This window comes from Megalobrama amblycephala, linkage group LG21 (assembly GCF_018812025.1).
Source record: "Megalobrama amblycephala isolate DHTTF-2021 linkage group LG21, ASM1881202v1, whole genome shotgun sequence".
Taxonomy (NCBI): domain Eukaryota; kingdom Metazoa; phylum Chordata; class Actinopteri; order Cypriniformes; family Xenocyprididae; genus Megalobrama; species Megalobrama amblycephala.
The window spans coordinates 14,654,478-14,679,295 of record NC_063064.1 but is presented as its reverse complement, the minus strand read 5'-3'; the positions used below and the strand labels follow the sequence as shown (position 1 = coordinate 14,679,295).

Below are 24,818 nucleotides of genomic sequence, written 5' to 3'. Positions count from 1 at the left end.
CACTGTATTTTGCTGTTTTGTAAAGGCACAAAGCCATATCACGGTTTCAATTCAGTTCGTTGGCAAAATACAACGTTAGAGACCATTTACATGTTTTAAATTTTCGGTTCATTATGAAACGGTGGCACCTGGTCATTAATGGGAAACACTGAATGAACGTTTAGCTGACAAATGTGCCAAAGTTGTATTATCAGCTGTTATATCATAACAAAAACCCTTCAACCGGACCAAAAGAGAGTCTCTAGGCCTGCCGCTGCTCTGAGTGAGTGACAGGAGGCGTGGCTCTGTACATCTGCTACGTAACTGTTACGTAACAGTCGGTGTTATGTTGAGATTCGCCTGTTCTTCGGAGGTCTTTTAAACAAATGAGATTTATATAAGGAGGAGGAAACAATGAAGTTTGAGACTCACTGTATGTAATTTCCATGTACTGAACTCTTGTTATTTAACAATGCCAAGATAAATTCAATTTTTCATTCGAGGGCACCTTTAAATGTTGCCAATTTTTTGACCAGTAATTTGTGGTTAAGGCAATTAAAAGCTTAGTGTTTAGCCATTTTGTCTCTCTCTCTCTCTCTATATATATATATATATAAAACTACAGAACGATAATGATGTGTCTTACTAGCACCATTAATATTAGCACCACCAAATAGTCAGAATTCCACTTCTTGGACACAAAGCATTCCATTCCAAAACAATGCTAAACAGAGACTGTGTTCTGGACTGTGACAATGTTTCTTTCATTTAGGCTCACTCTGTTTATATTGGTTTCTCTGGAATTTTAGAATAAAACAGATAAAAAAACAAAACAATAAAAAGCACTAGTCTGCAGTTAACATCTTCTAATATGATGTGTTAAAAAACAAAACAAAATTCTCTAATTTGACTTTTCAGATGACAGTTAGCATTAATATTTCCCAAATACATTACTGTTCAAATATTTGTGGTCAGTTAATTTATTTTTTTTGAAGAAATTATGACTTTTATTCAGACACACTAAATTGATCAAAAGTGACAATAAAGACATTTATAATGATACAAAAGATTTCTATTTCAAATAAATGTTTTGAACTTTCTTTTCATCATAGAATCCAGGAAAAAAATATTAAGCAGCACAACTGTTTTTAACATTGATAGTTTCTTGAGCACCATATCAGCATATATTCGAATGATTTCTGAAGGATCATGTGACACTGAAGACTGGAGTAATAATGCTGAAAATTCAGCTTTGCATCACAGGAATGAATTACATTTAATTTTTACTTTACATAAATTAAATTGTAATTATATATTTGTTTCAATGCATTTTTGATCGAATAAATGCAGCTTTGGTGAGAAGATAGGAGACTTAAAAACAAACAAACTATACTACTTTTGAACAGTAGTATAGTAATATAGATGCCAAGAAGGTATACTGGTGTCTCAAAACATTGTATGGCTCACAACTGAATTGTATGGCACCTAAGAAATAATACACATAACATTTTTAAAACAAGTGTAGAATCTTATAAAAATTTAAATTAAAAAAAAAAGTTTGTTTTCTTTAGCACCATAGACATGAGACCCACTAAAACTTCAAAGAAATTAAAATCGACAGTAATATATAGAAATAGAACATACACACTCCTGCTGTTCTGACCACTTGCATCATGAAACTTCAACAACAAGTCCAGAGATGGAGGAGGGAGTGCATTTTCCACAATTACCACCACAAATCCTAGAAACTCTACTGCCATCCTGTGGATACAAGAAAAACTGCATGTCAAGTTTTCTTGCAGAAACAGCTAATACCCCTAACAACGTTGAACGAATAATTTAGAATAAAAGCTCTTTATTTATAACATTGAACTGGATTCTTTTTCATCTCTGCCAAAAAAGTCTCTCTCTGTTGATTTCAAGAAGGATTGACTCTGGACAGCAGCTGTTCAATTGTGTTTAACAGGACACTCGTACCAAATAAGATGGATGAGGTGTATGAAGTTCTCTGCACCTGCTGGAAAACAAATTCTAAGCCAAAAAGGGGCAAAATACTTCATGTACTATTCATTCAGAGTTGCAGGTGCCACACAGCCAGAAACAGCACACGGTCTGGTGAACTTCCACTCATTTTACTCTTATCATTAGTTCTTCTGGTGTGCATTAGAAGTATTTCCCAAAGATACATTGTTGTTAAAACTACAAGAAACAATTTTATCTTAAAAAGGAAATTTACAATTACCAACATCCTAATGGGTAAAAATGTACTGTTGATATAATTAGCAATTTTGGTAAGAATGTGTATTCAAAAGAACTATTAATGCATGATTTCACTATGTGAGTCAGTGTTCTGGAAGTCAGTGGATTGTGTCGGAATTACCCGAGACCTGTGTATGTCAGCCATGGCATAGTTCCCTTGGGAAATCCACTTAGTGTTATCTGCCACCTTTAATCCTGTTCCTGAGAGGTTGATCCTGAACCGGCCCTGAAAAAAGAGCACATTGTTTGTGCAGTCACAACATTTTTCTTCCAAGGTGGTAGTAGTAGCAACCTCATACTAGGCCTATATTAAAATTAGAATTTTTGAGAAAACTAATCAAAAAACAAACACGTCAAAAATAAAAATAAAACTACAAAGAGTAGTCTAAAAATGCTATAAAATGAGTGATAAATTAAAGGGTTAGTTCACCCAAAAATGAAAATTTTGTCATTAATTACTCACCCTCGTGCCGTTCTACACCCGATCTTCGTTAATCTTCGGAACACAAATTAAGATATTTTTGTTGAAATCCGATGGCTCAGTGAGGCCTCCATAGGGAGCAATGACATTTCCTCTCTCAAGATCCATAAAGGTACTAAAAACATATTTAAATCGGTTCATGTGAGTACAGTGGTTCAATATTAATATTATAAAGCGATGAGAATATTTTTGGTGCGCCAAAAAAACAAAATAACAACTTATTTAGTGATGGCCGATTTCAAAACAATGCTTCAGGAAGCATCGGATCATAAATGAATCAGTGTATCGAATCTGCTGTTCGGAGCGCCAAAGTCACGTGATTTCAGCCGTTGGCAGTTTGACACGCGATCTGAATCATGATTCGACACACTGATTCATTTGTGCTCCGATGCTTCATGAAGCAGTGTTTTGAAATTGGCCATCACTAAATAAGTCGTTATTTTTATTTTTTATTTTTTTTGGAGCACCAAAAATATTCTCGTCGCTTTATAATATTAATATTGAACCACTGTACTCACATGAACTGATTTAAATGTGTTTTTAGTACCTTTATGGATCTTGAGAGAGGAAATGTCATTGCTCCCTATGAAGGCCTCACGGAGCCATCAGATTTCAACTAAAATATCTTAATTTGTGTTCCGAAGATTAACGAAGGTCTTACAGGTGTGGAACGGCATGAGGGTGAATAATTAATGACAGAATTTTCATTTTTGGGTGAACTAACCCTTTAAAGTACACTTTACGCTTTACACTTGACGTCGACAAGTCGCTGGTCCTATAGAGGGCGCAAGCGCAACAGCGTAAGAAATCTTTAAAGTCCACAAATTACGCTCAGTTTCCAAAATGACAAATAAATGCATACTCTAGCTGTGAGCGCTCCACAAGACATGTGTGATTATACCATCTGGATGCTTGAAATTGAACGGGAGAATCGTTTTAAACAGCTTATTGTACAGGTAAATTAATCTCCATTCTAAACTAATGCATGCTAACGCAGACACATACAGTATAGCTCTTAAACTTGAGAGTTCTTGCATATATTTCTTAGTAACTAAAACCCACAGCTTCACTATTAGTAAAGAGACGCTGTAATTCACACGCAATTGCTCTCTTACTAATGCATTCATATAAATGTAATATTTACTGTGCTACCTTATCTGTAGGCCAGTGGTTTTCAACCTGTGGTCCGCGGCCCACTAGGGGTCCTCAGTGATCCTCCAGGTGGGTCGCGAGATAACTTAAAATTAATTTAAATATATTAATACAATTCATTAATTGTATTATTAATACGTTGCATTAGAAGAGATAAATTAAGTAAATAAATAAATAAAACATTTAAAACAAAGCATCACCTCTAGGCTCTATGTATTTTGTGATTGTTTCGGATCAGCCCAGGCCGTTTCTCATCGTGCTGCTGTAAAATACTGGCTGAACGGTGGCTCAAAACGCAAACTCTCTCAGTTGGAAAAAGAAAACCAGTGTCGCTAAAAGGGTTTCATGGATGGCGATTGTAATGAAGGTAAAGACGATTACAGTGACATACAGGAGTCGTACATTAGGCGCGCGCGCGAGTCCGAATTTATTGATGCGCAAACAAACCGTGCATGTGCGCGCTCGACTCACTGATCGCTATGACATCGTATTTCTGCATTAACACAGTTCAATATATTCACGTAGTTGTCGAAATTAATGTACTTTGAGTGTTTTATAACGGATGCTCGCCGAACAAGGTCCGATGTTTCTCTTTCATTTTTGGTGTTGTCGCCTTCATGATGATGAGTTGAATTTCCTTCATTTTAACGTGTAAGTTAGCTGTTTTTTAACTTGTAAACTTTCTCTAAAATTAACAATTAAAACCAAATTGGTTCCTTCTGCATGACCAAATTTTGTTTCCTCATGTTTTCAGAGCTCAGAGGTGTCCTTATAGGCCTCTTATAACGAAATTATAAAAAAAAATGCTGCATTATTTATTTGAAAAAAAAAAAGTAATTACAAATGTTATTTGTGTATTTTATTTTTCCTTTAATTTGATAATGAACAGTCTGCGATGACGTGTGCGCGCGAGGCGCCGACGTGATCACTTGAGCTGATCCTTGAACCAGTGAAAACACATTCAAGGAAATGAGAACTGAGACGGCAGAAAGCGGTAATGTTACCTGTTTTCTATATTTTACAAAAACACAATGTTTTGTTTTTATTGTGAGTGTTCACAGATAGAATTAGACTCTTTACAGTTTATGGATGAACATAAATGACAGAGTATTTTAAGTTGTTTATGCTGGTATTTGCGCATGTAAAACGAAACCCTTGAAAAAACAAATTTTGTTATTTTTAATGAGTCATAGACGCATATCCATTCTAATTTAATTCTAATTTAACAATCTTTTCGGTTAAAACCGACATGAACATCCTTAGCGGGTAGGCCTGTTGATTGATGTCAATCTACAAATTCAATCTGTTACACACACATTTTCTTTCTCAACCGTGTACGTGACAAAACTGTGTTTACGGGGATATTTGGACAATTTTGTTTGTATTTGTCCACAAAATAGCCTATAAGACGGCTCTCTGTGATACAGCTAACTTACGGATACTAATGTGCAAAATTAATTGGGTCATTTAATTACTGTATTTGCATTATTGTAAGGGTAGGTTTAGGGTTGGGGGTAGGTGTAGGTAGGGTAACGTTAGGTTAATTTACTGTTATTGTTATTTTATCGTGAAATTTTGCCTCACTTCCGGTCGTTGCTGTAGCCCTTCTAGACACAACCGCACGCTTTGGTTGTGTGCGCAGCTCAGAAAACAGCGCGGGCACAGAAGTGTTGTCTGCTTCGTCTCGTGCTTAAAGAATGGTTTAAAAATAAAATCCCATTATTAATAAGCAAAATCGAAATATTAGTTTTATAACGAGTAGGCATATTCGATTCCTGGCCTTGTAAGTAAACTACGTGATTCCAGAATAGATTTTTTATTCCTAACCCATTAATTTGCAATAGGCTACAAAATATTTCATTCATGCTATTGCATGTGAATAAATAAGTGCATGGTAACTACGGGAGTGTTAAATATATTATTAATATTTTTCTCGATATTGGTGATTATCATCTGTAACTGATTTTTATTATCAACATTGCGATAGGACATTGTCGATATATGATTATATATCGTATCGCCCAGCCCTAAGAGCCTACCACATTATGTTATCTTCCAGAATTTACGCATTGTTAGATTGTCACTTTATTTCCAGAGTGTGAGAAAGTTGGAAATTCAGTATTCGTGGTTTTAACCTGGTGTGCTGTCTACCTGTGGACAACGGGCAGCACTGTAACAATCTCCTGCCGTGGCCAAAGGAATCCTATGGCCTTCATGGATGTAGGCAAATTTCAAGTCTGTGGCTATGCAAATGAAAATGATACATTTATTAATTTAATATAGCAATATTAAAAAGCAATAAATGGGTGAACAAGGGCCCTGGCCTTATCTAAAAATAATATCTAGCTAAATTTGTATTAGTTAGGCTTGGGCTTACTTATAAATAATGATCATTTTGTTAAGCTCCACTCTGACTCTCTTGAAGGTAGAGAGACCAGTGGCTATATAGTCTCTGCGACACTGGTAATCTTCTCTCCTGCTTAGGTTGGATAGACACTGTGTGGGGTCCATCAGCCTGGACAACAACACAAACAATGTAATGTTGCTCCATTGAGTTAAATAGAAAATTTGTGCATTGATATTTATACACTTGCAATGGAAGCCTATTTAACCTAGAAAATTCATTTAACCTGTGTTACAGATCTTTCCCCGGATTCACAGACAAGGCTTAAGTCTAGTCCAAGACTAAAATGCATGTTTGAGCTGTCTTAACTGAAAGCATCTTGCACTGACATATCATAAAAATATGTTAGTGCCATTGTTTTGTCTCAATATGCACACCAGTAATTTTTTTTTTTTTTTCTAAGGCACATTTTTAAAAAAGCTATTTGAATGTCCTGATTGAACTAAGGCCTAATCCTGGCTTAATCTAAAGACCTGTCTGTGAAACCGGACCCTTTATATTTTATATCATGCTTATTTGTGACATGCACAAATGTCACTATTTAATGTCACCCAAAAATGAAAATGCTGTCATTAATTACTCACCCTCATTTCGTTCCACATCTGTAAGACCTTCGTTCATCATCGGAACACAAATTAAGATATTTTTGATGAAATCTGAGAGATATATGACTCGTCCATAAAAAGCAATTTAACCACCATGTTCAGGTTCCAGAAAGGTAGTAAAGACATTGTTAAAATAGTCCATGTGACTGTAGTGGTTCAACCTTAATTTTATGAAGAATACTTTTAGTGTGCAAGAACAAAACAAAAATAACGACTTTATTCAACAGGGTGAGTAATTAATGACAGGGTGAGTAATTAATGACAGAATTTTTATTTTTGGGTGTACTAATCCTTTAATGTTTCAAATGCAGAGGCACCTGTATTCGAAGACCTTAGAGAAGTTCTCTTCTTCTCCTATGATCAATGTGATATACTCCTTAGGATTGTCAGAGTTCATCTCTGAACAGTAGATCTGAGAAGCAGAAGAGGTAAGTAAAAATTTTATATTTCCTAAAGTACTAAGTTCTCTTAAATCAGGATTATTCTTATTCTTAAATCAGGAATTATTTTTAACTAGAAAGAGTTCCTCACCTATTTTCTGGTCTGTAACGAGTATGGCAATTCCAAAATTTTTGTTTCCAAAAATCAGTTTATTTAATGTTATGATTTAAATAATTATTAGGTTTTCAACAACTCATCACCTCTTTGCAATTGTCCCTCAAACCCCCTGAAGCAGAATCAGGAGTTTCCGTAGTGTAGTGGTTATCACGTTCGCCTAACACGCGAAAGGTCCCCGGTTCGAGACCGGGCGGAAACAAATTTTTAAATTTTTGTTCAAAATTCTTTGGACTAAAAGAAAAAAAAAAAATTCTGTTTGGAAAAAGTTTCTGTTTAGAAATGGGGGAAATTGTTAAGCTTAACTTTTCTCCTTTATACTCTATGGTAGTGCTTAACATTAAGGATACAATACATTTTTAGCCACAAGTAGATTTCATGGCGCTGTTTCATCATTTCCGTGGCAGGGTAAAGACCCCATGTGATGAAAATCAAGTTTTGAATGTTGTTTAAATGTCTGTTATACATTCTGATATATCGACTTGTAGTCGACCCTGTGTAATTCACTCTTCATGAAGAAAAAAAAAAGTTTAAATATGTCATTTTGGTGACCAAGGAGGAGTTTTAAGGGATAAAATAATTGACTACAGTGGGACTTTACTTATTTAATATATTAATATATAATAAACATTAAAAAAAGTAATAACTGTTACTATTAAACAATTTTGTTATTAAATTTACTACATTTACATAATTAATTTACAGATTGAAAATGTCAAAGTGCTGACTGCCACTTAAAAAAAAATAACATAAATGTTGAGCTAAATTAAGTTAAGCAATGTGATGAACACTACATTACAGAAACCTTGATGCAAGCAAAAAGCCACACTTTGTTTGAACTCTTTTCAGTGAGGCACTCATTTCAAAAAGCCACATATTGTTTCCGCCCGGTTTCGAACCGGGGACCTTTCGCGTGTGAGGCGAACGTGATAACCACTACACTACGGAAACACCCATGACAACATACTTGTACTATCAAGATTCTGTAACATACCTTTGCAGCAGAGATGTTTATTCTGAAAAATAAAATGCATACATGAAGGACTTTTTGCCACTTGTGGCAAAAGTTTATCTAGATCAGTGTTTCCTTGTCAGTTTAAACCCACAAAGCCCCTTCAGTTGCCCCACAAATCCCCACCCCCATGGTAGTGGTAGTAGCACATGTTTCCGTAGTGTAGTGGTTATCACGTTCGCCTAACACGCGAAAGGTCCCCGGTTCGAGACCGGGCGGAAACATGGTTTTAAAAGTTCTCCTGTTAATGAATTGATTTGGATAGAGTCCTCATCCAGGCCAAATTAATAGTTGTAGCTGACTATGCTGGTCGTCATTTTGGACTTTGAAACGGTGTCAAATTGACTCCCTGTTTGAAGAACTATTTTCAGTCAGGTGCTCATTTGAAAAAGCAACATGTTCTTTCTGTCTAAGGAAACCTAGATGCTACAGTTTTAAATTTCAGTCACAGTTCATACTGCAGTCTTCTTTCCAAACTCTGGTGCATTCAGTAGAATCTGTAATATACCTTTAAAACAGAGATGTATAATCTAAAAAAAATCAAATACGCTTCTTCTCACCACTTCTCAAGTATCTAGACCATTGTTTCCCAACCTGGGGGTCGCTAAAGAATTTACGAGCGGCCCCTAATCACACTCTAGTTTGAGTGTTAGAAATAGAGATAAAACGGTTAATGGTTTGACAGTAAACCACAATACAATTCCCAGCATATTATTATATATCCAACATATTATTTTTATTATTCTTTCTTTGTTGATTTGCTTGTTCATGTGACAATTTGCGGCATTTATGACAGCGTATTACATACTCCTGAACTGGGTAACTGGGTAAATGTCAGTTCCGTTTTTAAGTTCATTCTTTGTGCGTAGGGGTGTGTGATATGTATTGTTTATGATGATATATCATAATTATTGTTCTATAGTATAGAGCCTGTGCATTTTTCCCATAGACTTTTGGAAAATCACAAAAAATAAGCTCTGTGTTTAACAAAGGGTTATGACACTTACACGTTTTGTCTATCAAGATAATCTTTATAAGTTAACACAACATTTATACATTTTGAAGCCTAAATAAAGTCGTCAGATATAAAAAGTTAACAGTAGGCTATAAACGGACTACAGCACACCATGGTCGCGGATCAACGTCACCACCACCAAGCTTCCTCAAACTTTATTTAAAAACATGCTCGCTGATTATGATCTGCGCTGTATATGAATACTTATCCACTTTTTTATGAGAAATGCTGTCCAAATGTCCTGTTTGTCATGATGACGTCTAAAGTCCCCGCCAAAGGAAGTAGTCCCTTTTAGCAACTTGTTAGCAACTGTTGTTTATAAGACACAATAAAGGTTTAAAAAATCATAAGCGGGTTATAACTGGTGTGTTTTATTTCATAGATCAAAACGTGAAAATATTTAGAGGCTTTGTTAACCACAGACCTTATTTCAGGCGATTTAGCAAAAACCCATAGACTTTAGGGCGATGGAACCGCAAGATCTAAAATGCTAAAACATGTAATCTCTGAGGTACTCTATTACAGTTTGATGTAATTATCATCAATTTAAACTCACAAAGCCCATTCAGTTTCCCCCACAAATCACTATGGCAGTGGCAGTGATAGTAGCATGTGTTTCCGTAGTGTAGTGGTTATCACGTTCGCCTAACACGCGAAAGGTCCCCGGTTCGAGACCGGGCGGAAACAAGGTTTTTAAAGTTGCTTATCTCTCTCCTGTCGATGAATTGATTTGGATAGATGGCGTGTCCTCTTCTAGGCCAAATTAGTAGTTGTAGTCGACTCTGCTGGTTGTCATTTTGTACCCTGAAACTGTGTCAAATCCTTCCTGTTTAAAGAACTATTTTCAGTCAGGTGCTTATTTTAAAAAGCAACGTTCTTTCCGCTTACTGAAACCTGGATGCTAAATTTTTCTTGTCCTTTCGAAACAATTTTTTTATGTGATATGTGGGCACTCCTCACCAATTTTACACTTTGAAAAAGCCTCACTTTGTTTATAGATTTATTTTCAGTGAGGCACTAATTTCAAAAAGCCACACATTGTTTCCGCCCGGTTTCGAACCGGGGACCTTTCGCGTGTGAGGCGAACGTGATAACCACTACACTACGGAAACACCCATGTTTTTCAGCTCATATTGCAATCTGAAAAATCAAATTCATGTTTGAAGGACTTTTTGCCACTTCTCAAGGTGGCAAAAGTTTACCTAGACCAGTGTTTCCCAACCCGAGAGTCGCTAAAGATTTACTAGGGGTCACAGAGCACACTCTAGTTTGAGTGTTAAAAGTAGGGATGAAATGGTTACCGGTTTGAGATAAACCAGAATACAATTTCCAATGGTTAGTAGTATTACAGTTTAATATTTTAATCATAATTAAAACCGTATTTGATTACCAGCATTTAAAAAACTCACAGTATATACTGTCCAGCATTAAAGGGATAGTTCACCCAAAAATGAAAATTTGACTAACCGGATGTGGAGAGCAGTAAAATATTACTGTAAATTATCCTTGTATTTGGAGAATTATTAATGCATACTTTACAAAACACATAATCTACTTATTCAGTATAAATAGTTATTCAGAATAACTTCAAATACATTTTGTTAATTTAAAACATCTATTGTAATTTAAAACATTTATTTTGTTTAATTTAAATCATCTATGTATTCACTCTGCATTTGGTGGTCTTATAAGTAAAGTTCAGCTATTATTATAAGGTATGATGAATCCTAACCCAATCTTGAACACTACTATAGGGTTAACTTCAAATGCAGAGAAAGTATAGGAAGTAGGAAGAGAGGTGCCTGTTTCTGGGAATCCTGTCATATGCTGTAAATTTTTGACAGTGAGCAGCACCAAGCTTTGTGCGTGGTAACTTGGCCCATCAAGCATCCGACAGGCGAAGTGAGCTACTCTAATAGGCTCCAGCTAGGGGGGGTGGGGGCTGGGAAGAAGTGGAGGTGTTCTCTAGAGCGGTGCACTCAACTAATTACATTTCATTTAAGTGCTGAGATTTCATGCTGCTAAATGACCCAGATTTGAGTTTTACAGAACCGTTTTTGTTTTCTGAAACTTTTTCTGTAGACCTGTGGTTCTCAGCCTTTTTGACTTAAAGGTCCCCCACTGTCCAACACAATACAATATAATATTAAAATAACTATAATATATTATTAGCAGAAAATGGGAGTGTTGATATAGGTAAAATTATAAAATTAATTTTGTGATTTCAGAAGTTTCAAAAATGTCTCGTTATGTATGTAACCCTTGTTCCCTGAACGAGGGAACGTAGATGTAACATCTGAACTAAACTGATGAATTAGTATCTTGCCTGAGAGCCCATTCACCTTAGAGTTTAAACTAAACGAACCAATACACATTGGCGTGCACACATTTGTTTTTTGATGAGGAGCCGAACTAGTGACCCGGTGCTTCAGCGAAGGTACAGCAATTGTGGCGACGGGACATGACGTTTTCATTCCCTCCCTCAGAGGGTTGTATAAGTAACCGAGACGTTCCCTTTCAGTCAGTCACATTCAATGTCACATCGGAACTGAACCAATGAATTGGGATCCATAACAAAACGGCACTATTGCTGCCTCTTAGTGCCCTGCATAAGCTTCCTAATCCCCCTGCCGCCTAGGGCGGAAGATGGGACAGGGCTTACGCTGAGAAAATCTATCACTGCTGTTCCACATGACCCATTCAGAGAGACTGGATAATACTGGGAAAGTGTGCTCTTCCTTAGCGGGAAAGGCAATTAGGCAGTGCAACATGTGACATGTCTCTGAGGCTCCAGCCAAGTTAGGAGGGAGTCAACAGGGACAGGGACAGCAGAGTAGAATCTGCCAAGGGAAAGACAGGCTCACCATGGGGAGCTGTACTGTAGAAGAATATTCATATGCGATCACTGTGGGGATCACAACATATGGGTCCCTAACTGCCAAAGGTGGTGGAGGAACTCAACAGGGTTCACCAACCGGGAACTTACTGGAGCAATAAACGCACTTATCTGGTCCATAGGAGGGGAATGGCACAGCAAGCCGACACTGAGTCTCAGGTGTTACTGGCTAGTTGAGACAAGCACATAAGAGGAAACTGGCTCTACACAATGGTTATGGAATCTAGCAAACTTGTTTGGTATCGCCCAGCCCGCAGCTCTACAAATATCTGTCAGTGAGGCACCATGTGCCAACGCTTATGAGGAGGCAACACTCTTAGTAGAGTGAGCTCTCAACCCAAGGGGGCACAGCTCGCCTTGGGACTGATACATCAAGATGATGTCATCTACTATCCAGTGGGCCAACCTCTGCTTGGAGACAGCCTTTCCCTTCTGCTGGCCTCCATAACAGACAAAGAGCTGATCTGAGTTCCTGAAGCTCTGTATTCGGTCCACATACAGGCGCAAAGCGCAGACGGGACAGAGCAACACTAGGGCTGGGTCTGCCTCCTCCAGGAGCAGTGCTTGCAGGTTCACCACCTGGTCCCTAAATGGAGTGGTGGGAACCTTGGGCCGGGTCTCAGGATAACATGAGAGTTAGCCGGCCTGAACTCCGGGCACGATTCGTCAACCGAAAATGCTTGCAGGTCCCCGACCCTCTTGATGGAAGCCACTGCAGTCAGGAGTACTGTCTTCATAGACAGGATTTTTAACTCAACTGACTGCAAATGTTCAAAAGGGTCTCTCTGAAGCGCTGTTAGCACAAGTGAGAGATCCAAGGGGGTACGGGGTGAGAGCAAGGAGGACTTATCCTTCTCGCACCCCTCAGAACCTGATGATCAGGTCGTGCTTCCCCAAAAATGTATTATCAACTGCATCGTGATGTGTGGCAACATACACTTTTCGGGTGGAAGGAGACAGCCTTCGCTCCAACCCATCATGCCGGAAGAAGAGCACTGACCGGGCATTTCCAGGGGTCTTCCCAGTGAGAGAACACAACTCAATGAATAGGTTACCACTGCTTGTGGTAGATCTCCTAAGTCCTTCGCACCCTCCACGTGGAACATGGGTTCGACTCGGATGGCTTCATCACGGCCCGAAGTGGGGTCTGAGTGTGTGGTGCACAGAGACGTGACCTGGATGGCATAGTGGCCTGAGGTGGAGTCTGAGTGTGCGGGGCAACACTTACCTGGTTCCACAGTTGGGCAGAGGGTGTGTGAGACGGCTTCTTTGCAGCCTTGACACATGGACTGCTGCCCACTGTCAAAAGAAGAGGGGGCTGAGGATGGCAAAACACAGCGTTGCATGCCGCCATCCTCTTGGGACCCAGAGGTAGAGGAAACTGTTCTTTTATTGAAATTTTGGGTACTGCTAGCCTGCCTGCACCCGGCTCCATGCTATTGCCTAGGTGGAGGCTGCTGGCTGCTGCAGCTGGCTGTCGCGGCAGGATGTGTTTTATCGCCTCTGTCTGTTTCAGTGCGGTGGAGAACTATTGGGTGAAATTCTCCACTGCGTTGCTGAAGAGGCCGACCTGGGAGATAGGGCAGTCCAAGAACTGATATTTATCGGCCTCCCATATATCAGCCAGTTTCAGCCAGAGATGGCACTCCTGGACCACTAGTGTGGACATCGTCTGCCCCAGAGTGCACGCAGTGACTTTCGTCGCTCGTAGAGCAAGGTCCGTCGGAGTGCGCACTTGTTGTAAAAGCTCTAGGTCAGCACTACCCTCGTGCAACTCCTTTAAAGCCTTGGCCTGGTAGACTTGTTGGAGGGCCGTGGCGTGCAGGGTGGAGGCAGCGTGTCCAGCGGCTTTGTAAGCCTTGCCCATTAGAACGGACGAGAACTTACAGGCCTTGGATGGGTGATGTGGATTACCCCTACAGGAAGTGTTTTTAGGACACAACTGCATCGCTACAGGATGCTCCACTGGAGGAATATCCACATAGCCCTTGGCCGCTCTGGCATCAAAGGTAGTGAGGGCGGAGGAAGCACCAGACCAGTTTCAAGCAGAAAAAAGTGTCGTCCATGATCTGGTAACCTCCTCATGCTCCTCCAGGAAAGAATGGAGAATGGCACCGGGGCAGGGCACTGAGAACAGCATGGGCTGCCCAGAGAAACTAATCTTCCAGCCTTGAGGGTTCTGGACCCACACACTCAACCGGAAGCTCCACCGGCTGCGGTGTTGTAGAGGAGTGAGGGGCCCACAGAGATTGTCTCAGTGGGGAAGCCCTCACTGTGATCCTCAAGTCACCCTGGCTATTCGCTGAAGTGGCCCTTTTCTGGGGTGGCCCAGAAGTGAGAACATGAGTCATCCACATGAGCTATCCACAAACACAGCCTCAGCATGTCTAATGCCCAAACATGTGAGGCAGTGATTGTGACCATCGTCCGGCGCTAGGAAACGCTTGCATCCAGAAACACATGGGTGGAATGACATCTTGAAAAAGACGCAGTGGAAAATTGAAATTATCACCCAACAATCAATTTTGTGAATATTTGCTAAATATGTGTGCTAAAAAAATGTCTGTACATGGTCCAGGCTCTGTAAATAGTAGAAAAAACAACATGGATCAGACTGATTAGACCGAGCACCAAATATAAACAGTGTTTCTCAGAAATCATTTGCTGCACCTTTAAAGGTGCCCTCGATTGAAAAATTGAATTTATCTTAGCATTTGTTTAAAAGACCTCCGAAAGAACAGGCGAATCTCAACATAACACAGACTGTTACGTAACAGTCGGGGTGTACGCCCCCAATATTTGCATATGCCAGCCCATGTTCCCAACATTATGAAAGGCATTAGACAAGGGCAGCCAGTATTAATGTCTGGATGTGCACAGCCGAATCATCAGACTAGGTAAGCAAGCAAGAACAATAGCGAAAAATGGCAGATGGAGCAATAATAACTGACATGATCCATGATATCATGATATTTTTAGTGATATTTGTAAATTGTCTTTCTAAATGTTTCGTTAGCATGTTGCTAATGTACTGTTATATGTGGTTAAAGTTACCATCGTTTCTTACTGTATTCACGGAGACAAGAGCCGTCGCTATTTTCATTTTTAAACACTTGCAGTCTGTATAATTCATAAACACAACTTCGTTCTTTATAAATCTCTCCAACAGTGTAGCATTAGCCGTTAGCCACAGAGCACAGCCTCAAATTCATTCAGAATCAAATGTAAACAATATAACATTATACAATACTCACATAATCCGACGCATACATGCCGCATGCATGACGAACACTTTTCTAAAGATCCATTTGAGGGTTATTTTTAGCTGTGTAAACTTTGTTTAGGCACTGTTTAAGGCAGTCGCGAGCTCCGTGGGCGGAGAGCACGAGATTTAAAGGGGCCGCACAGCATAAATCAGCTCATATTTAATGATGCCCCAAAATAGGCAGTTAAAAAAATGAATTAAAAAAAATCTATGGGGTAATTTGAGCTGAAACTTCACAGACACATTCAGGGGACACCTTAGACTTGTATTACATCTTGTAAAAAAACGTTCGATGGCACCTTTAAACTCTTAAAGGTGCAGTAAACGATTTCTGAGAAACACTGTTGATATTTGAAATCAACACCAAAACAAACCAATGTATTGAAGAGAAAAAAGCAACCTGGGTGTCCATTTTCAGGTCTTCATGCTTTCTAACGTCTCTCCAGTGCTGGAAAGCTTTTTCAGTTTTAACACGGGTCCTAGCTCTTGCCTGATCATAAGCTCCTTAAAGGTGACAAATGTTCTGTAATGTGATGATCTTTTTCATTTTTTGTCATGATTTTTTTTTTTTTTTTTTCTGAAATTCTTATGAAGAAAATTTAAAGGCATAATAACCCAAAATGAAAATTCTGTCATTTATCCATTAATCATTAAACCTGTATGATTTTCTTTCTTTTGATATTTTGAAGAATGTGGGTTACCAAACAGTTCTGGTTATCACTGACTTCTATTGTATGGACAAAATATCTTCTGTCATGTTTCAAAGAAGAAAGAACGTCATACAGGTTTGGAACAACATGAGAGTGATTAAATGGTGACAGAGTTTTCATTTTTGGCTGAACCATCCCTTTTAAAGGAAAAATTACTTCCAGAACCATGGATACTAAAAAGTGAGCATTCACTATTGTGCTCTATTGCAGTTTACCCATGTCATCTCAGGAAGAATGGTTTGAGATGCATTCTTGTGCACTTTCATTTAGTTCTCACTCTTTCTAACATATTCACCTCTTGCCAATCTGCTTTGCCCCACCTGTAGTGACAAAATTAGTGACTCGGCAAGGTTGGGTAGAGGGTGGGCGAAGGAGATGGGAATATTTAGACTCTTGCATCCTGTGCTCGTCACCACTAACACAAGAAACTTCTCAGTGCTTCAGTCAATTTCCATATGATGATGAACACTACAGAGAGCGACACTGGTAAGTAATGGAACTCTGTCCATCAACTCTGTATTTCTGTTTTCTGTTTACATACAGCAACAAATCAGAGTTCTCCTCTAGTTTGTTCAAATACTCATTACTTCCAGTGAAAGTCATAAATCTACTAAATTCTCTGATCCTGTAAACCTCTGACAGAATCTTGATGCTGTTGATGACCTAGAATATGGTGTCAGTAAGATTTCTTTTGGAAAAATTATACCTTTTTTCAGGAAGGATGCATTAAATTGATCAGAAGTGACAGTAAAGACTGTTATATTGTTACAAAAGATTTCTATTTCAAATAAATGCTGTTTTTAGAACTTTCTATTCATCAAAAAAAAAAAAAAATGTATCACGGTTTCAACATAAATGTTAAGCAACACAACTGATTTGAACATTGATAATAAGAAGAAATGTTTCTTGAGCACTGAATCTGCATATTAGAATGATTTCTGAAGAATCATGTGACAATGAAGGAGTAATGATGATGAAAATTCAGTGTTTTCATAACAGGAATAAATCATTTTAAATTATATTTAAAATAGAATACAGTCATTTTAAATTATAATAATATTTCATAATATAACTTTTGAATCGTAGTGTGTATATATACACACATTGGCTTTTCATGTTTTATGGGGACATTCCAAAGACATATAGTGTACAAACTATATATTCTGTCCCCTAACCCTAAACCTACCCATCACAGAAAACTTTCAGCAATTTTAGATTTAACAAAAAAAAAAAAAAAAAAACATCACTTAGTATGATTTATAAGCTGTTTTCCTCATTGGGACCAGACATTTTATGGGGACAATTTTGACCCCATAATGTAGGGTTTACCTGAACCACACCCACCCACTGAAATATACACTATATTGCCAAAAGTTTTGGGATGCCTGCCTTTACATGTACATGAACTTTAATGACATCCCATTCTTAATCCGTAGGGTTTAATATGGAGTTGGCCCACCCTTTGCAGCCTATAACAGCTTTAACTCTTCTGGGAAGACTTTCCACAAGGTTTAGGAGTGTGTTTATGGGAATTTTTGACCATTCTTCTAGAAGCGCATTTGTGAGGTCAGGCAGTGATGTTGGACGAGAAGGCCTGGCTCGCAGTCTCCGCTCTAATTCATCCCAAAGGTGTTCTGTCGGGTTGAGGTCAGGACTCTGTGCAGGCCAGTCAAGTTCCTCCACACCAAACTCGCTCATCCATGTCTTTATGGACCTTGCTTTGTGCACTGGTACGCAGTCGTGTTGGAAAAGGAAGGGGCCATCCCCCAAACTGTTCCCACAAAGTTGGGAGCATGAAATTGTCCAAAATGTCTTGGTATGCTGAAGCATTAAGAGTTCCTTTCACTGGAACTAAGGGGCCAAGCCCAAAACCTGAAGAACAACCCCACACCATAATCCCCCCTCCACCAAACTTTACACTTGGCACAATGCAGTCAGGCAAGAACCGTTCTCCTGGCAACCGCCAAACCCAGACTCTTCCATTGGATTGCCAGACAGAGAAGCGTGATTCTTCACTCCAGAGAACACGTCTCCACTGCTCTAGAGTCCAGTGGCGGCGTGCTTTACACCACTGCATCCGGCGCTTTGCATTGCACTTGGTGATGTAAGGCTTGGATGCAGCTGCTCGCCCATGGAAACCCATTCCATGAAACTCTGTATGCACTGTTCTTGAGCTAATCTGAAGGCCAGACGAAGTTTGTAGCTATTGACCCATTTTACCTCTTCCCAGCTCTCAGTCTTCCACTTGGGGCACCTCCCACCTCTGCAACGCTTTTGTTTTTGTGGGAGGGGCTGGTGCAAGCAGTTCGCTTCTGTGATTGGCTGGCCCGCGTGACTAACACAAGTCACGTTACAGTATTTGTATCCTCTCCCACAGGACGCAGAGCACTGCGAACAAGGGAGGAAAAAATCACAGTGAAGTCCAACTGCTTGATAAACACAAGCTTAATTAGTGTGTCATTTGAGGTGATTATGTCTGATTATGAAGCTGATTATGTCTTAATATAAGAATTGATGGGTATGTCAAAGTAAACAAAAGAATAGACCAATCTTGTGGTAATTATTGTAATTTTAAATTTATTACCATTTTGACAGCATATCATATTCATGTAAATAATTCGTATATGGACATGTACAGTATACAATGCCAACAACATAATACATGATAATGGGACCAGCATATAACAGGTAATCATTTTTTACATGAGACTTTCTATTCATTTGTTTCACCTTTCGCCTCAAATATTATTTACGATATAAAAGGGGGAATGTAACGGTCTCTGAATCATAATGAATGACAGTTGCTACATCTGCTTGTTGAGCCAAAGAAACATTGACATATTTTCTGGCAGGTTCACTGAGCGAATGAACCACGAGGGGAGCTGAAGAGAAAAGAGAGAGAGGCTTCCCTGGATCCAGGATGAGAGAGGAACGGATAATCAAAGGGCCTCGTAGAGGGAGGATGGATATGATGCGACAAGTCTGAAGTTGAACGAGTCCATTCCCAGCATGCATACACGAAATACAGGAACTAAGAGAACAGAAACTCCCCAGTTGGATAATGTGTTCCTGGGGATACTTTTTCAAAAGAATCTAGCAAGTGTCACAGTTGCATTAAAGTTGATGGAATTTATTTTGAAACCAGGACAAAAAAGGTCTTGAGCAATCAGTTTAACATTCAAATATATATTTGCTTTTATAAATATTTACAGTACCAAAATATATACAATTGGTTCAACTGAATACATATACACCAAAATTCAATACCAACAACATAGACAGCTGCAGCAAAATAACAAAATCAAAGACACTTCACATAAAATAATATAAAAATGCACATTTATCTTTAAAGCAAGAGCACCATGTACCAATTTAATAATTCATCCAAAGCCTTATTGATTCATAATAAATAATTAACATGCTCACTGTGCCTCAGAATTTTACTGTGTTTGTGTATTTATTTGTGAGAATATGTAACCATGAATATGGTCTCATTTTCTTTTAGGAATTCTATGCAGTGTGTCTATGCAAGTTAAAAGTGTGATCAAATATGAATACTTAGTTTGTGTAGGTACATGAAAAACTCTTGTCAGGCTGCTTATGATATTAAACCTCAGTAAACCTGCATGCGATCAACTGTATCACAATCTTGGTGCATCATATGTAAAGCACCTAAAATTATTGTTATTTTAAGTATTTTATATTTCCATTTAAAATACTTAGCACACTTTTGCATACAGTAATAATATTCGTAAATATTTAGGGGCCATATCAATCATTTGGTTTGTTTTTATATGGCATGGCATTTATTTTGGTCATGCTGCCATGGAAAGCTGCCATACTATAGTTTATGTACTTTGTTAAATGAATGCACCACTGATGTAATGAGCGCAAATTGCCAACTAAAAAAAAGATACAAAATAAGGGGCGTTTACTTAAAAAATTCCCTTCATCCAAAAACCACCCACAATCCTGAAATGCTCAAGCTTGAACTCACTTCCCAGTGTGGATTGTTTAACAAACTTGACAATAGAAAATTAATATACAAATAATAAACGTGTATGGGCTTTTTTTAGTCAAAAACATGAAAGCATCTGCATGTTTGTGACTAATAAAACACGCTCAAGAGAAATATTCCAATTCCAATCTGAATGCAATCAAAACAGATAAGTGTGATTGTAGTTACTCTTCAGTTCATTGATCAGACTAAATTGACTTTTTTTTTTTTGCTTTTTGGACCATGCAAAATTGGCTTGTTTTTCTTTCAAATTGTTGCCAAAAATGATCAGTCCAGGCCTGGCGAAATGCTTGGCTACGTGCCTCACTACATTCCAATGTGAGAACTTCCAGGTTTTTAGAATGCACACAGATATCCAGGCCGTAGAGGCCTCCGTGCTCCGTAACGGCCTTAGCTCTTGCCGCTTATTTTTCCCATAAGAATAAAACTCTTTCTGAGAAGTGCGTCCATTCTGATTAGATGAGCTGGAAAGACCTTCCAACAGATCAAAGGCTGTCCTTGACCCCCGTGCCTTTGCCATTGTTATTTTAATGTATGCTCGGTTGACTGTGACCATATCACTACCATCAGTGCTGGTTAATATCCTGCGGCGTCCAAAAGAAAATAGCCAGCGGGTGTAGACCTCCTCTACAGGTACTGAGGTGAGTTAGCACCAAAAAAAGACCCCCATTCAACTATAATTAAAATAGGTAATGTAGACGTCCCATTCAGATGAGAAATGAATAAAAGCAGCAGGTTAAAACACAAAAATATAAATATATACAGAATTAAAGATCTGACACCACAAAACAGATATTAAGCTCAGTGATTTTGTACCTTCTTTCATTCATTACATATTGAAAATATATGCACAATTGGCAGTTAAAATGTTGTCTTTTTAAAAAATGAACATCTTCCAAATAATACAAGACATTCAACATTCAAAGTCTTATTTCTAGTTAACTAATTTACAAATCAACTAGTAATATTAATTAATTACAAAATTTTGCCTACTTTTCAAAACAACACCAATAATAATAATAAAATAACATTTGTAAAATAAAGCCTTGCAATTGTTTAATTTGACCAAAATCATTAACAGGCTCAAACAAATAAGGAAAAACATATGGCAGCAAAAATAAATACAAATACATACAATAATATACAGAAATGTTCATGCACACCTTCATCAATACTGCCATTTGATTTAAACCACTTAATTTTCAGTCTGGCGACATTAACAGACCATGTCATGAAAGGGAATTGCACCACAGACACTATAGCACCATGGCGTATTTGGAAAAAATACAAATTTGTGTTGATACGGTGCTGTGAAAAAGTACGTACACATGAAAATTGTAGTTTTTAGGGCATACAGATATTGGACTGGCATTTCATCAATAAGACATTATAATAAGTCACACTTGGAATGCACATTTTATAATGATTTGTGTCATTTGTTGTGAGGGGAAAAACTTTTTCACAGCACTGTATATTTCTGTATATACAGTATTATATCCATGCAAGATTATGGATGTTATAGGATATCTTAGCATTTATTATTCGCATTTACATATATAAAGTGGACGGAAGATGGATATGGGGCTGTTCGTTGAGAATGAGGTAGACACATGTAACTGGCCAACAAGCAGAATTAAAGAAACAAACAAACAAAAAAAACACTGGCCTTCCCTGGGTCTGAGGGAAATGCAATGAGGAATTTACACACTAGACTAGAACATGTTTTTTTGTTGTTGTTGTTGCTTTATACACAAAATTGAAATAATACTGATTTTTGTAAATAACCCAGAAAAATATTACAATATCAGAACAAATCAGCATACATAAAATGAACAAAGCTACATTTGATTCAGATTACGTCACAATTTTTTTGTATTAACTTTTAAAAAAAAAATATTCTTCAGTAAGTTATCTTAAATATACAAAAATATAGCAACTATAGACAGAATTTCACAAAGTCTCCCTTATACTGAAAAAGCACCATCATATATTTTAAAAAGGTCAATGGCTAGCTGAGTTCATGTGAGGTATGGTTGAAGTCAATTTTCATGAGAAATGAATTATGAAGAGCATCAGAAAAAGCACAGAGAGATTTCAAGGGTTTCAATATAATAAAGTAAACTGCCTGTGGCCAGATGTTTCAGATGTTTGCAGTGGAGCAATAAAAGTGATACTTCCCATGTATTCTAAATACTACTGTATATACAACTGTACTGTGTTTTCAACACAAGCCACAACAAAGGCCTCAAAATGATTTGTATTTATCAAAAATACAGCTGCATTGGGGAAAACAAAATTAAATGGGGGGGATTCAAACAAACACATCGACCAAAAAGATGCTCGCTTTTTCAGTCAGGAAACAAAACTCGAAAACAATTTTTAACTGCATGTTTGGTAGGTCTTTAAGTGCAACCGAAACTTGCTAATAAGCAGCAAAAGCTAAAACCAGACATTTGCTTACTCAAAGATCAAACCAATTGAGTTTCAGTTTGTTTTCTTCATGTCTTGAGTGTAAAGAAACTTCGGCATGTTGTGAGAATGAGAACTTATGGAGGGAAAAAGTTAAAATAGTTACGAGCGTACCGAGCTCCATTGGTCTGTGTTCCAGTGAGGGTTATTAGAGCAGGACTGAGTATTGCACTGTTCTCGGTCGGGTGGTTTGTCAAGAATTTCACAGCTCAGATCGTTAAAGCGCTCCCCGTTGGGCCGCTGACAAGTGACCAACCGGGTCTTTATCCCTCCTCCGCAGGATTTTGAACACTAGGGAGGCAGAAGCAGAGTAAGAGTAAGAAAAAAAAGTGAAAGTCTTGTTTCATTAACATATATAATCTTTGTTAACCCTTGTGTTGTGTTGTGCTGTGTTGAAACCCTGTAAATCACTCGTTATGCTGTATTATCACCAAACACTGGATTCAATCTTTTTGTCAAATTGTTTTCTTTCAATTTTGTATTTCTTTTTGGAACCGATTGATTGTAGGCTTCATTGATCTGAGCTTATATACCTCAGTTTTTGCGTGAAAAAAGCATTATTTGTGGATAAATTTGGAAAGTATGGAAACAATTTGCACTGTTTAACCAGGAAGTTTCTTCTGATATGCTTTTATTTTGTACAAAATGGAACAAAGTCACACTTGTGGTGTTCCTGTTCAAAAAATGACTGGCCTACAAAAAATAGCTTATAAATCTCTTAGGATGTTATGTGATAATATAGAGTAATGAGAGATTTATAAGCTAATTTTTGTACGCCGGTCATTTTTTGACTGGGAACTCCAAGTGTACCAAGGAAACAAAAATGACAAAAATTCTCAAAAAAATTGGGGAAGTAGTTATACCCTATGTGAGCAAAATTTTAGTTCAATGCGATAACGTTGACAACTAGCATTTTCAGGACAAACAAAATCCTCTCTGGGTCAAAATGACCCGAACACAACCTGAGGGTTAAGACTGCATTTTCAAAATATGGCTTGGACCACATGTCCATAATGTCACAATGTCATAAGATCACAGTAGCCACGTTTCCGCTGCCGGGCCTAAAGCAGGCGTGCTAGTGTGTGCCAGTTGTGTTTCCACTGTCACTTCTGGGGCTTAATGGTACCTCGTCAGGGCTTTCTCTGGGCCAACGGCCAGGGTTTTTTGGCCAACTGAATACCTTGGTCCAAAGCAGGCCAGCTCGCTGGCTGAGGAGTGGTTACAAACAAAGGTGGAGTTTAGCTGAGTCTGGAGATGGCAGTGCCGTGGATGATTTAATATACCAGCTAACATCAGCATTAAAGATGTTTCAAATCATTTTACTAACCATTACCATAGTAAACATGTTAAATATGACCGCTTGGCTGTCACAATCGTGTATTTATTTTATCTGTCAGTACGTTAGTCTCTTTATACCAGACTGTCTGATATCCATATTTAGCTCTGCATAGGCTTATGTCATAAAATAAAGCAAGTCTGGTTTTTCGGGAGCTTCCTCTATTTCTCTGACTGAAAATATAACTGTATTGGGACTGTCATTGGAGAGAGTGCTAAAGCTCCTCAGGTAAAAATTTGTAGAAATGATTCTTTCTAAATGTGATGTAAACATACAGACGTGGACAAAATTGTTGGTACCCTTGATAAATATGATCAAAGATGACTGTAAAAATAAATCTGCATTGTTTATCCTTTTGATCTTTAATTCATAAAATTAGCAAAAATCAAAACCTTCACTGAAGGAAAAGAATTGAAAGTGGGGGGAAAATCATGTTATGAAATAAAAGCTTTTCTCTAAAACACATTGGCCACAATTATTGGCACCCCTAGAATTTTTTATGAGTAAAATATCTCTGAAGTATATTCCCATTCATAAATTCCCATTTACATTTTTTTTAGTACACCAGAGTGATCATGAACATGAAATTGTCCAGCCATTACTTCCTGTTCCACAGGAGTATAAACATGAGGAAACACAAATGCCAAATTCCCTTAATCATC

The 24,818-nt window shown here is 38.1% G+C and overlaps 2 protein-coding genes, 1 long non-coding RNA gene and 5 other non-coding genes across 9 annotated transcripts in view; 4 read left to right on the top strand and 4 right to left on the bottom strand.

Moving 5' to 3' along the window:
- Positions 1–1,304: 1,304 nt before the first annotated feature.
- LOC125257235 (A disintegrin and metalloproteinase with thrombospondin motifs 9-like) lies at positions 1,305–4,016 on the bottom strand. The gene is made up of 4 exons (XM_048173698.1): positions 4,010–4,016; positions 3,872–3,915; positions 2,360–2,464; positions 1,305–1,740 (listed from the first exon to the last, which is right to left on the bottom strand). Exons 1-4 carry the CDS (start codon positions 4,014–4,016, stop codon positions 1,651–1,653), a joined length of 246 nt encoding a protein of 81 aa, XP_048029655.1. The 3' UTR covers positions 1,305–1,650.
- A 73-nt stretch (positions 4,017–4,089) lies between these two features.
- LOC125256167 lies at positions 4,090–19,321 on the top strand. Of its 2 annotated transcripts, none has more exons than XR_007182067.1 (4): positions 4,090–4,238; positions 4,761–4,865; positions 7,192–7,308; positions 19,186–19,321. It is a non-coding gene; the product is annotated as an uncharacterized LOC125256167 (long non-coding RNA). The 2 variants fall into 2 exon arrangements; XR_007182068.1 differs by lacking the exon at positions 4,090–4,238 and adding an exon at positions 4,250–4,522.
- Positions 7,565–7,637, top strand: trnav-aac. Its single transcript has one exon. It is a non-coding gene; the product is annotated as a tRNA-Val (tRNA).
- trnav-cac lies at positions 8,314–8,386 on the bottom strand. The gene has a single exon. It is a non-coding gene; the product is annotated as a tRNA-Val (tRNA).
- On the top strand, positions 8,599–8,671 carry trnav-aac. Its single transcript has one exon. It is a non-coding gene; the product is annotated as a tRNA-Val (tRNA).
- On the top strand, positions 10,077–10,149 carry trnav-aac. Its single transcript has one exon. It is a non-coding gene; the product is annotated as a tRNA-Val (tRNA).
- trnav-cac lies at positions 10,502–10,574 on the bottom strand. The gene has a single exon. It is a non-coding gene; the product is annotated as a tRNA-Val (tRNA).
- Positions 19,322–21,156: 1,835 nt separating the features above from the next.
- The window catches only part of adamts9 (ADAM metallopeptidase with thrombospondin type 1 motif, 9), a 44,413-nt gene continuing 40,751 nt past the window's right edge, over positions 21,157–24,818 (bottom strand). Inside the window, exon 28 of the mRNA XM_048171915.1 lies at positions 21,157–23,111. Coding sequence (XP_048027872.1) covers positions 22,923–23,111 — 189 coding nt within the window. The 3' untranslated portion in view covers positions 21,157–22,922. The remainder of the gene's footprint in view (positions 23,112–24,818) is intronic.

What these genes read in the sequence shown, in the direction of transcription:
- LOC125257235 (XM_048173698.1), bottom strand. An exon ending in ACCACTGGCCTACAGATAAG is followed by an intron (nt 2,465 to 3,871) that starts GTAGCACAGTAA and finishes CTCTTTTTTCAG; the next exon opens with GGCCGGTTCAGGATCAACCT. An exon ending in CTGACATACACAGGTCTCGG is followed by an intron (nt 1,741 to 2,359) that starts GTAATTCCGACA and finishes TTGTATCCACAG; the next exon opens with GATGGCAGTAGAGTTTCTAG.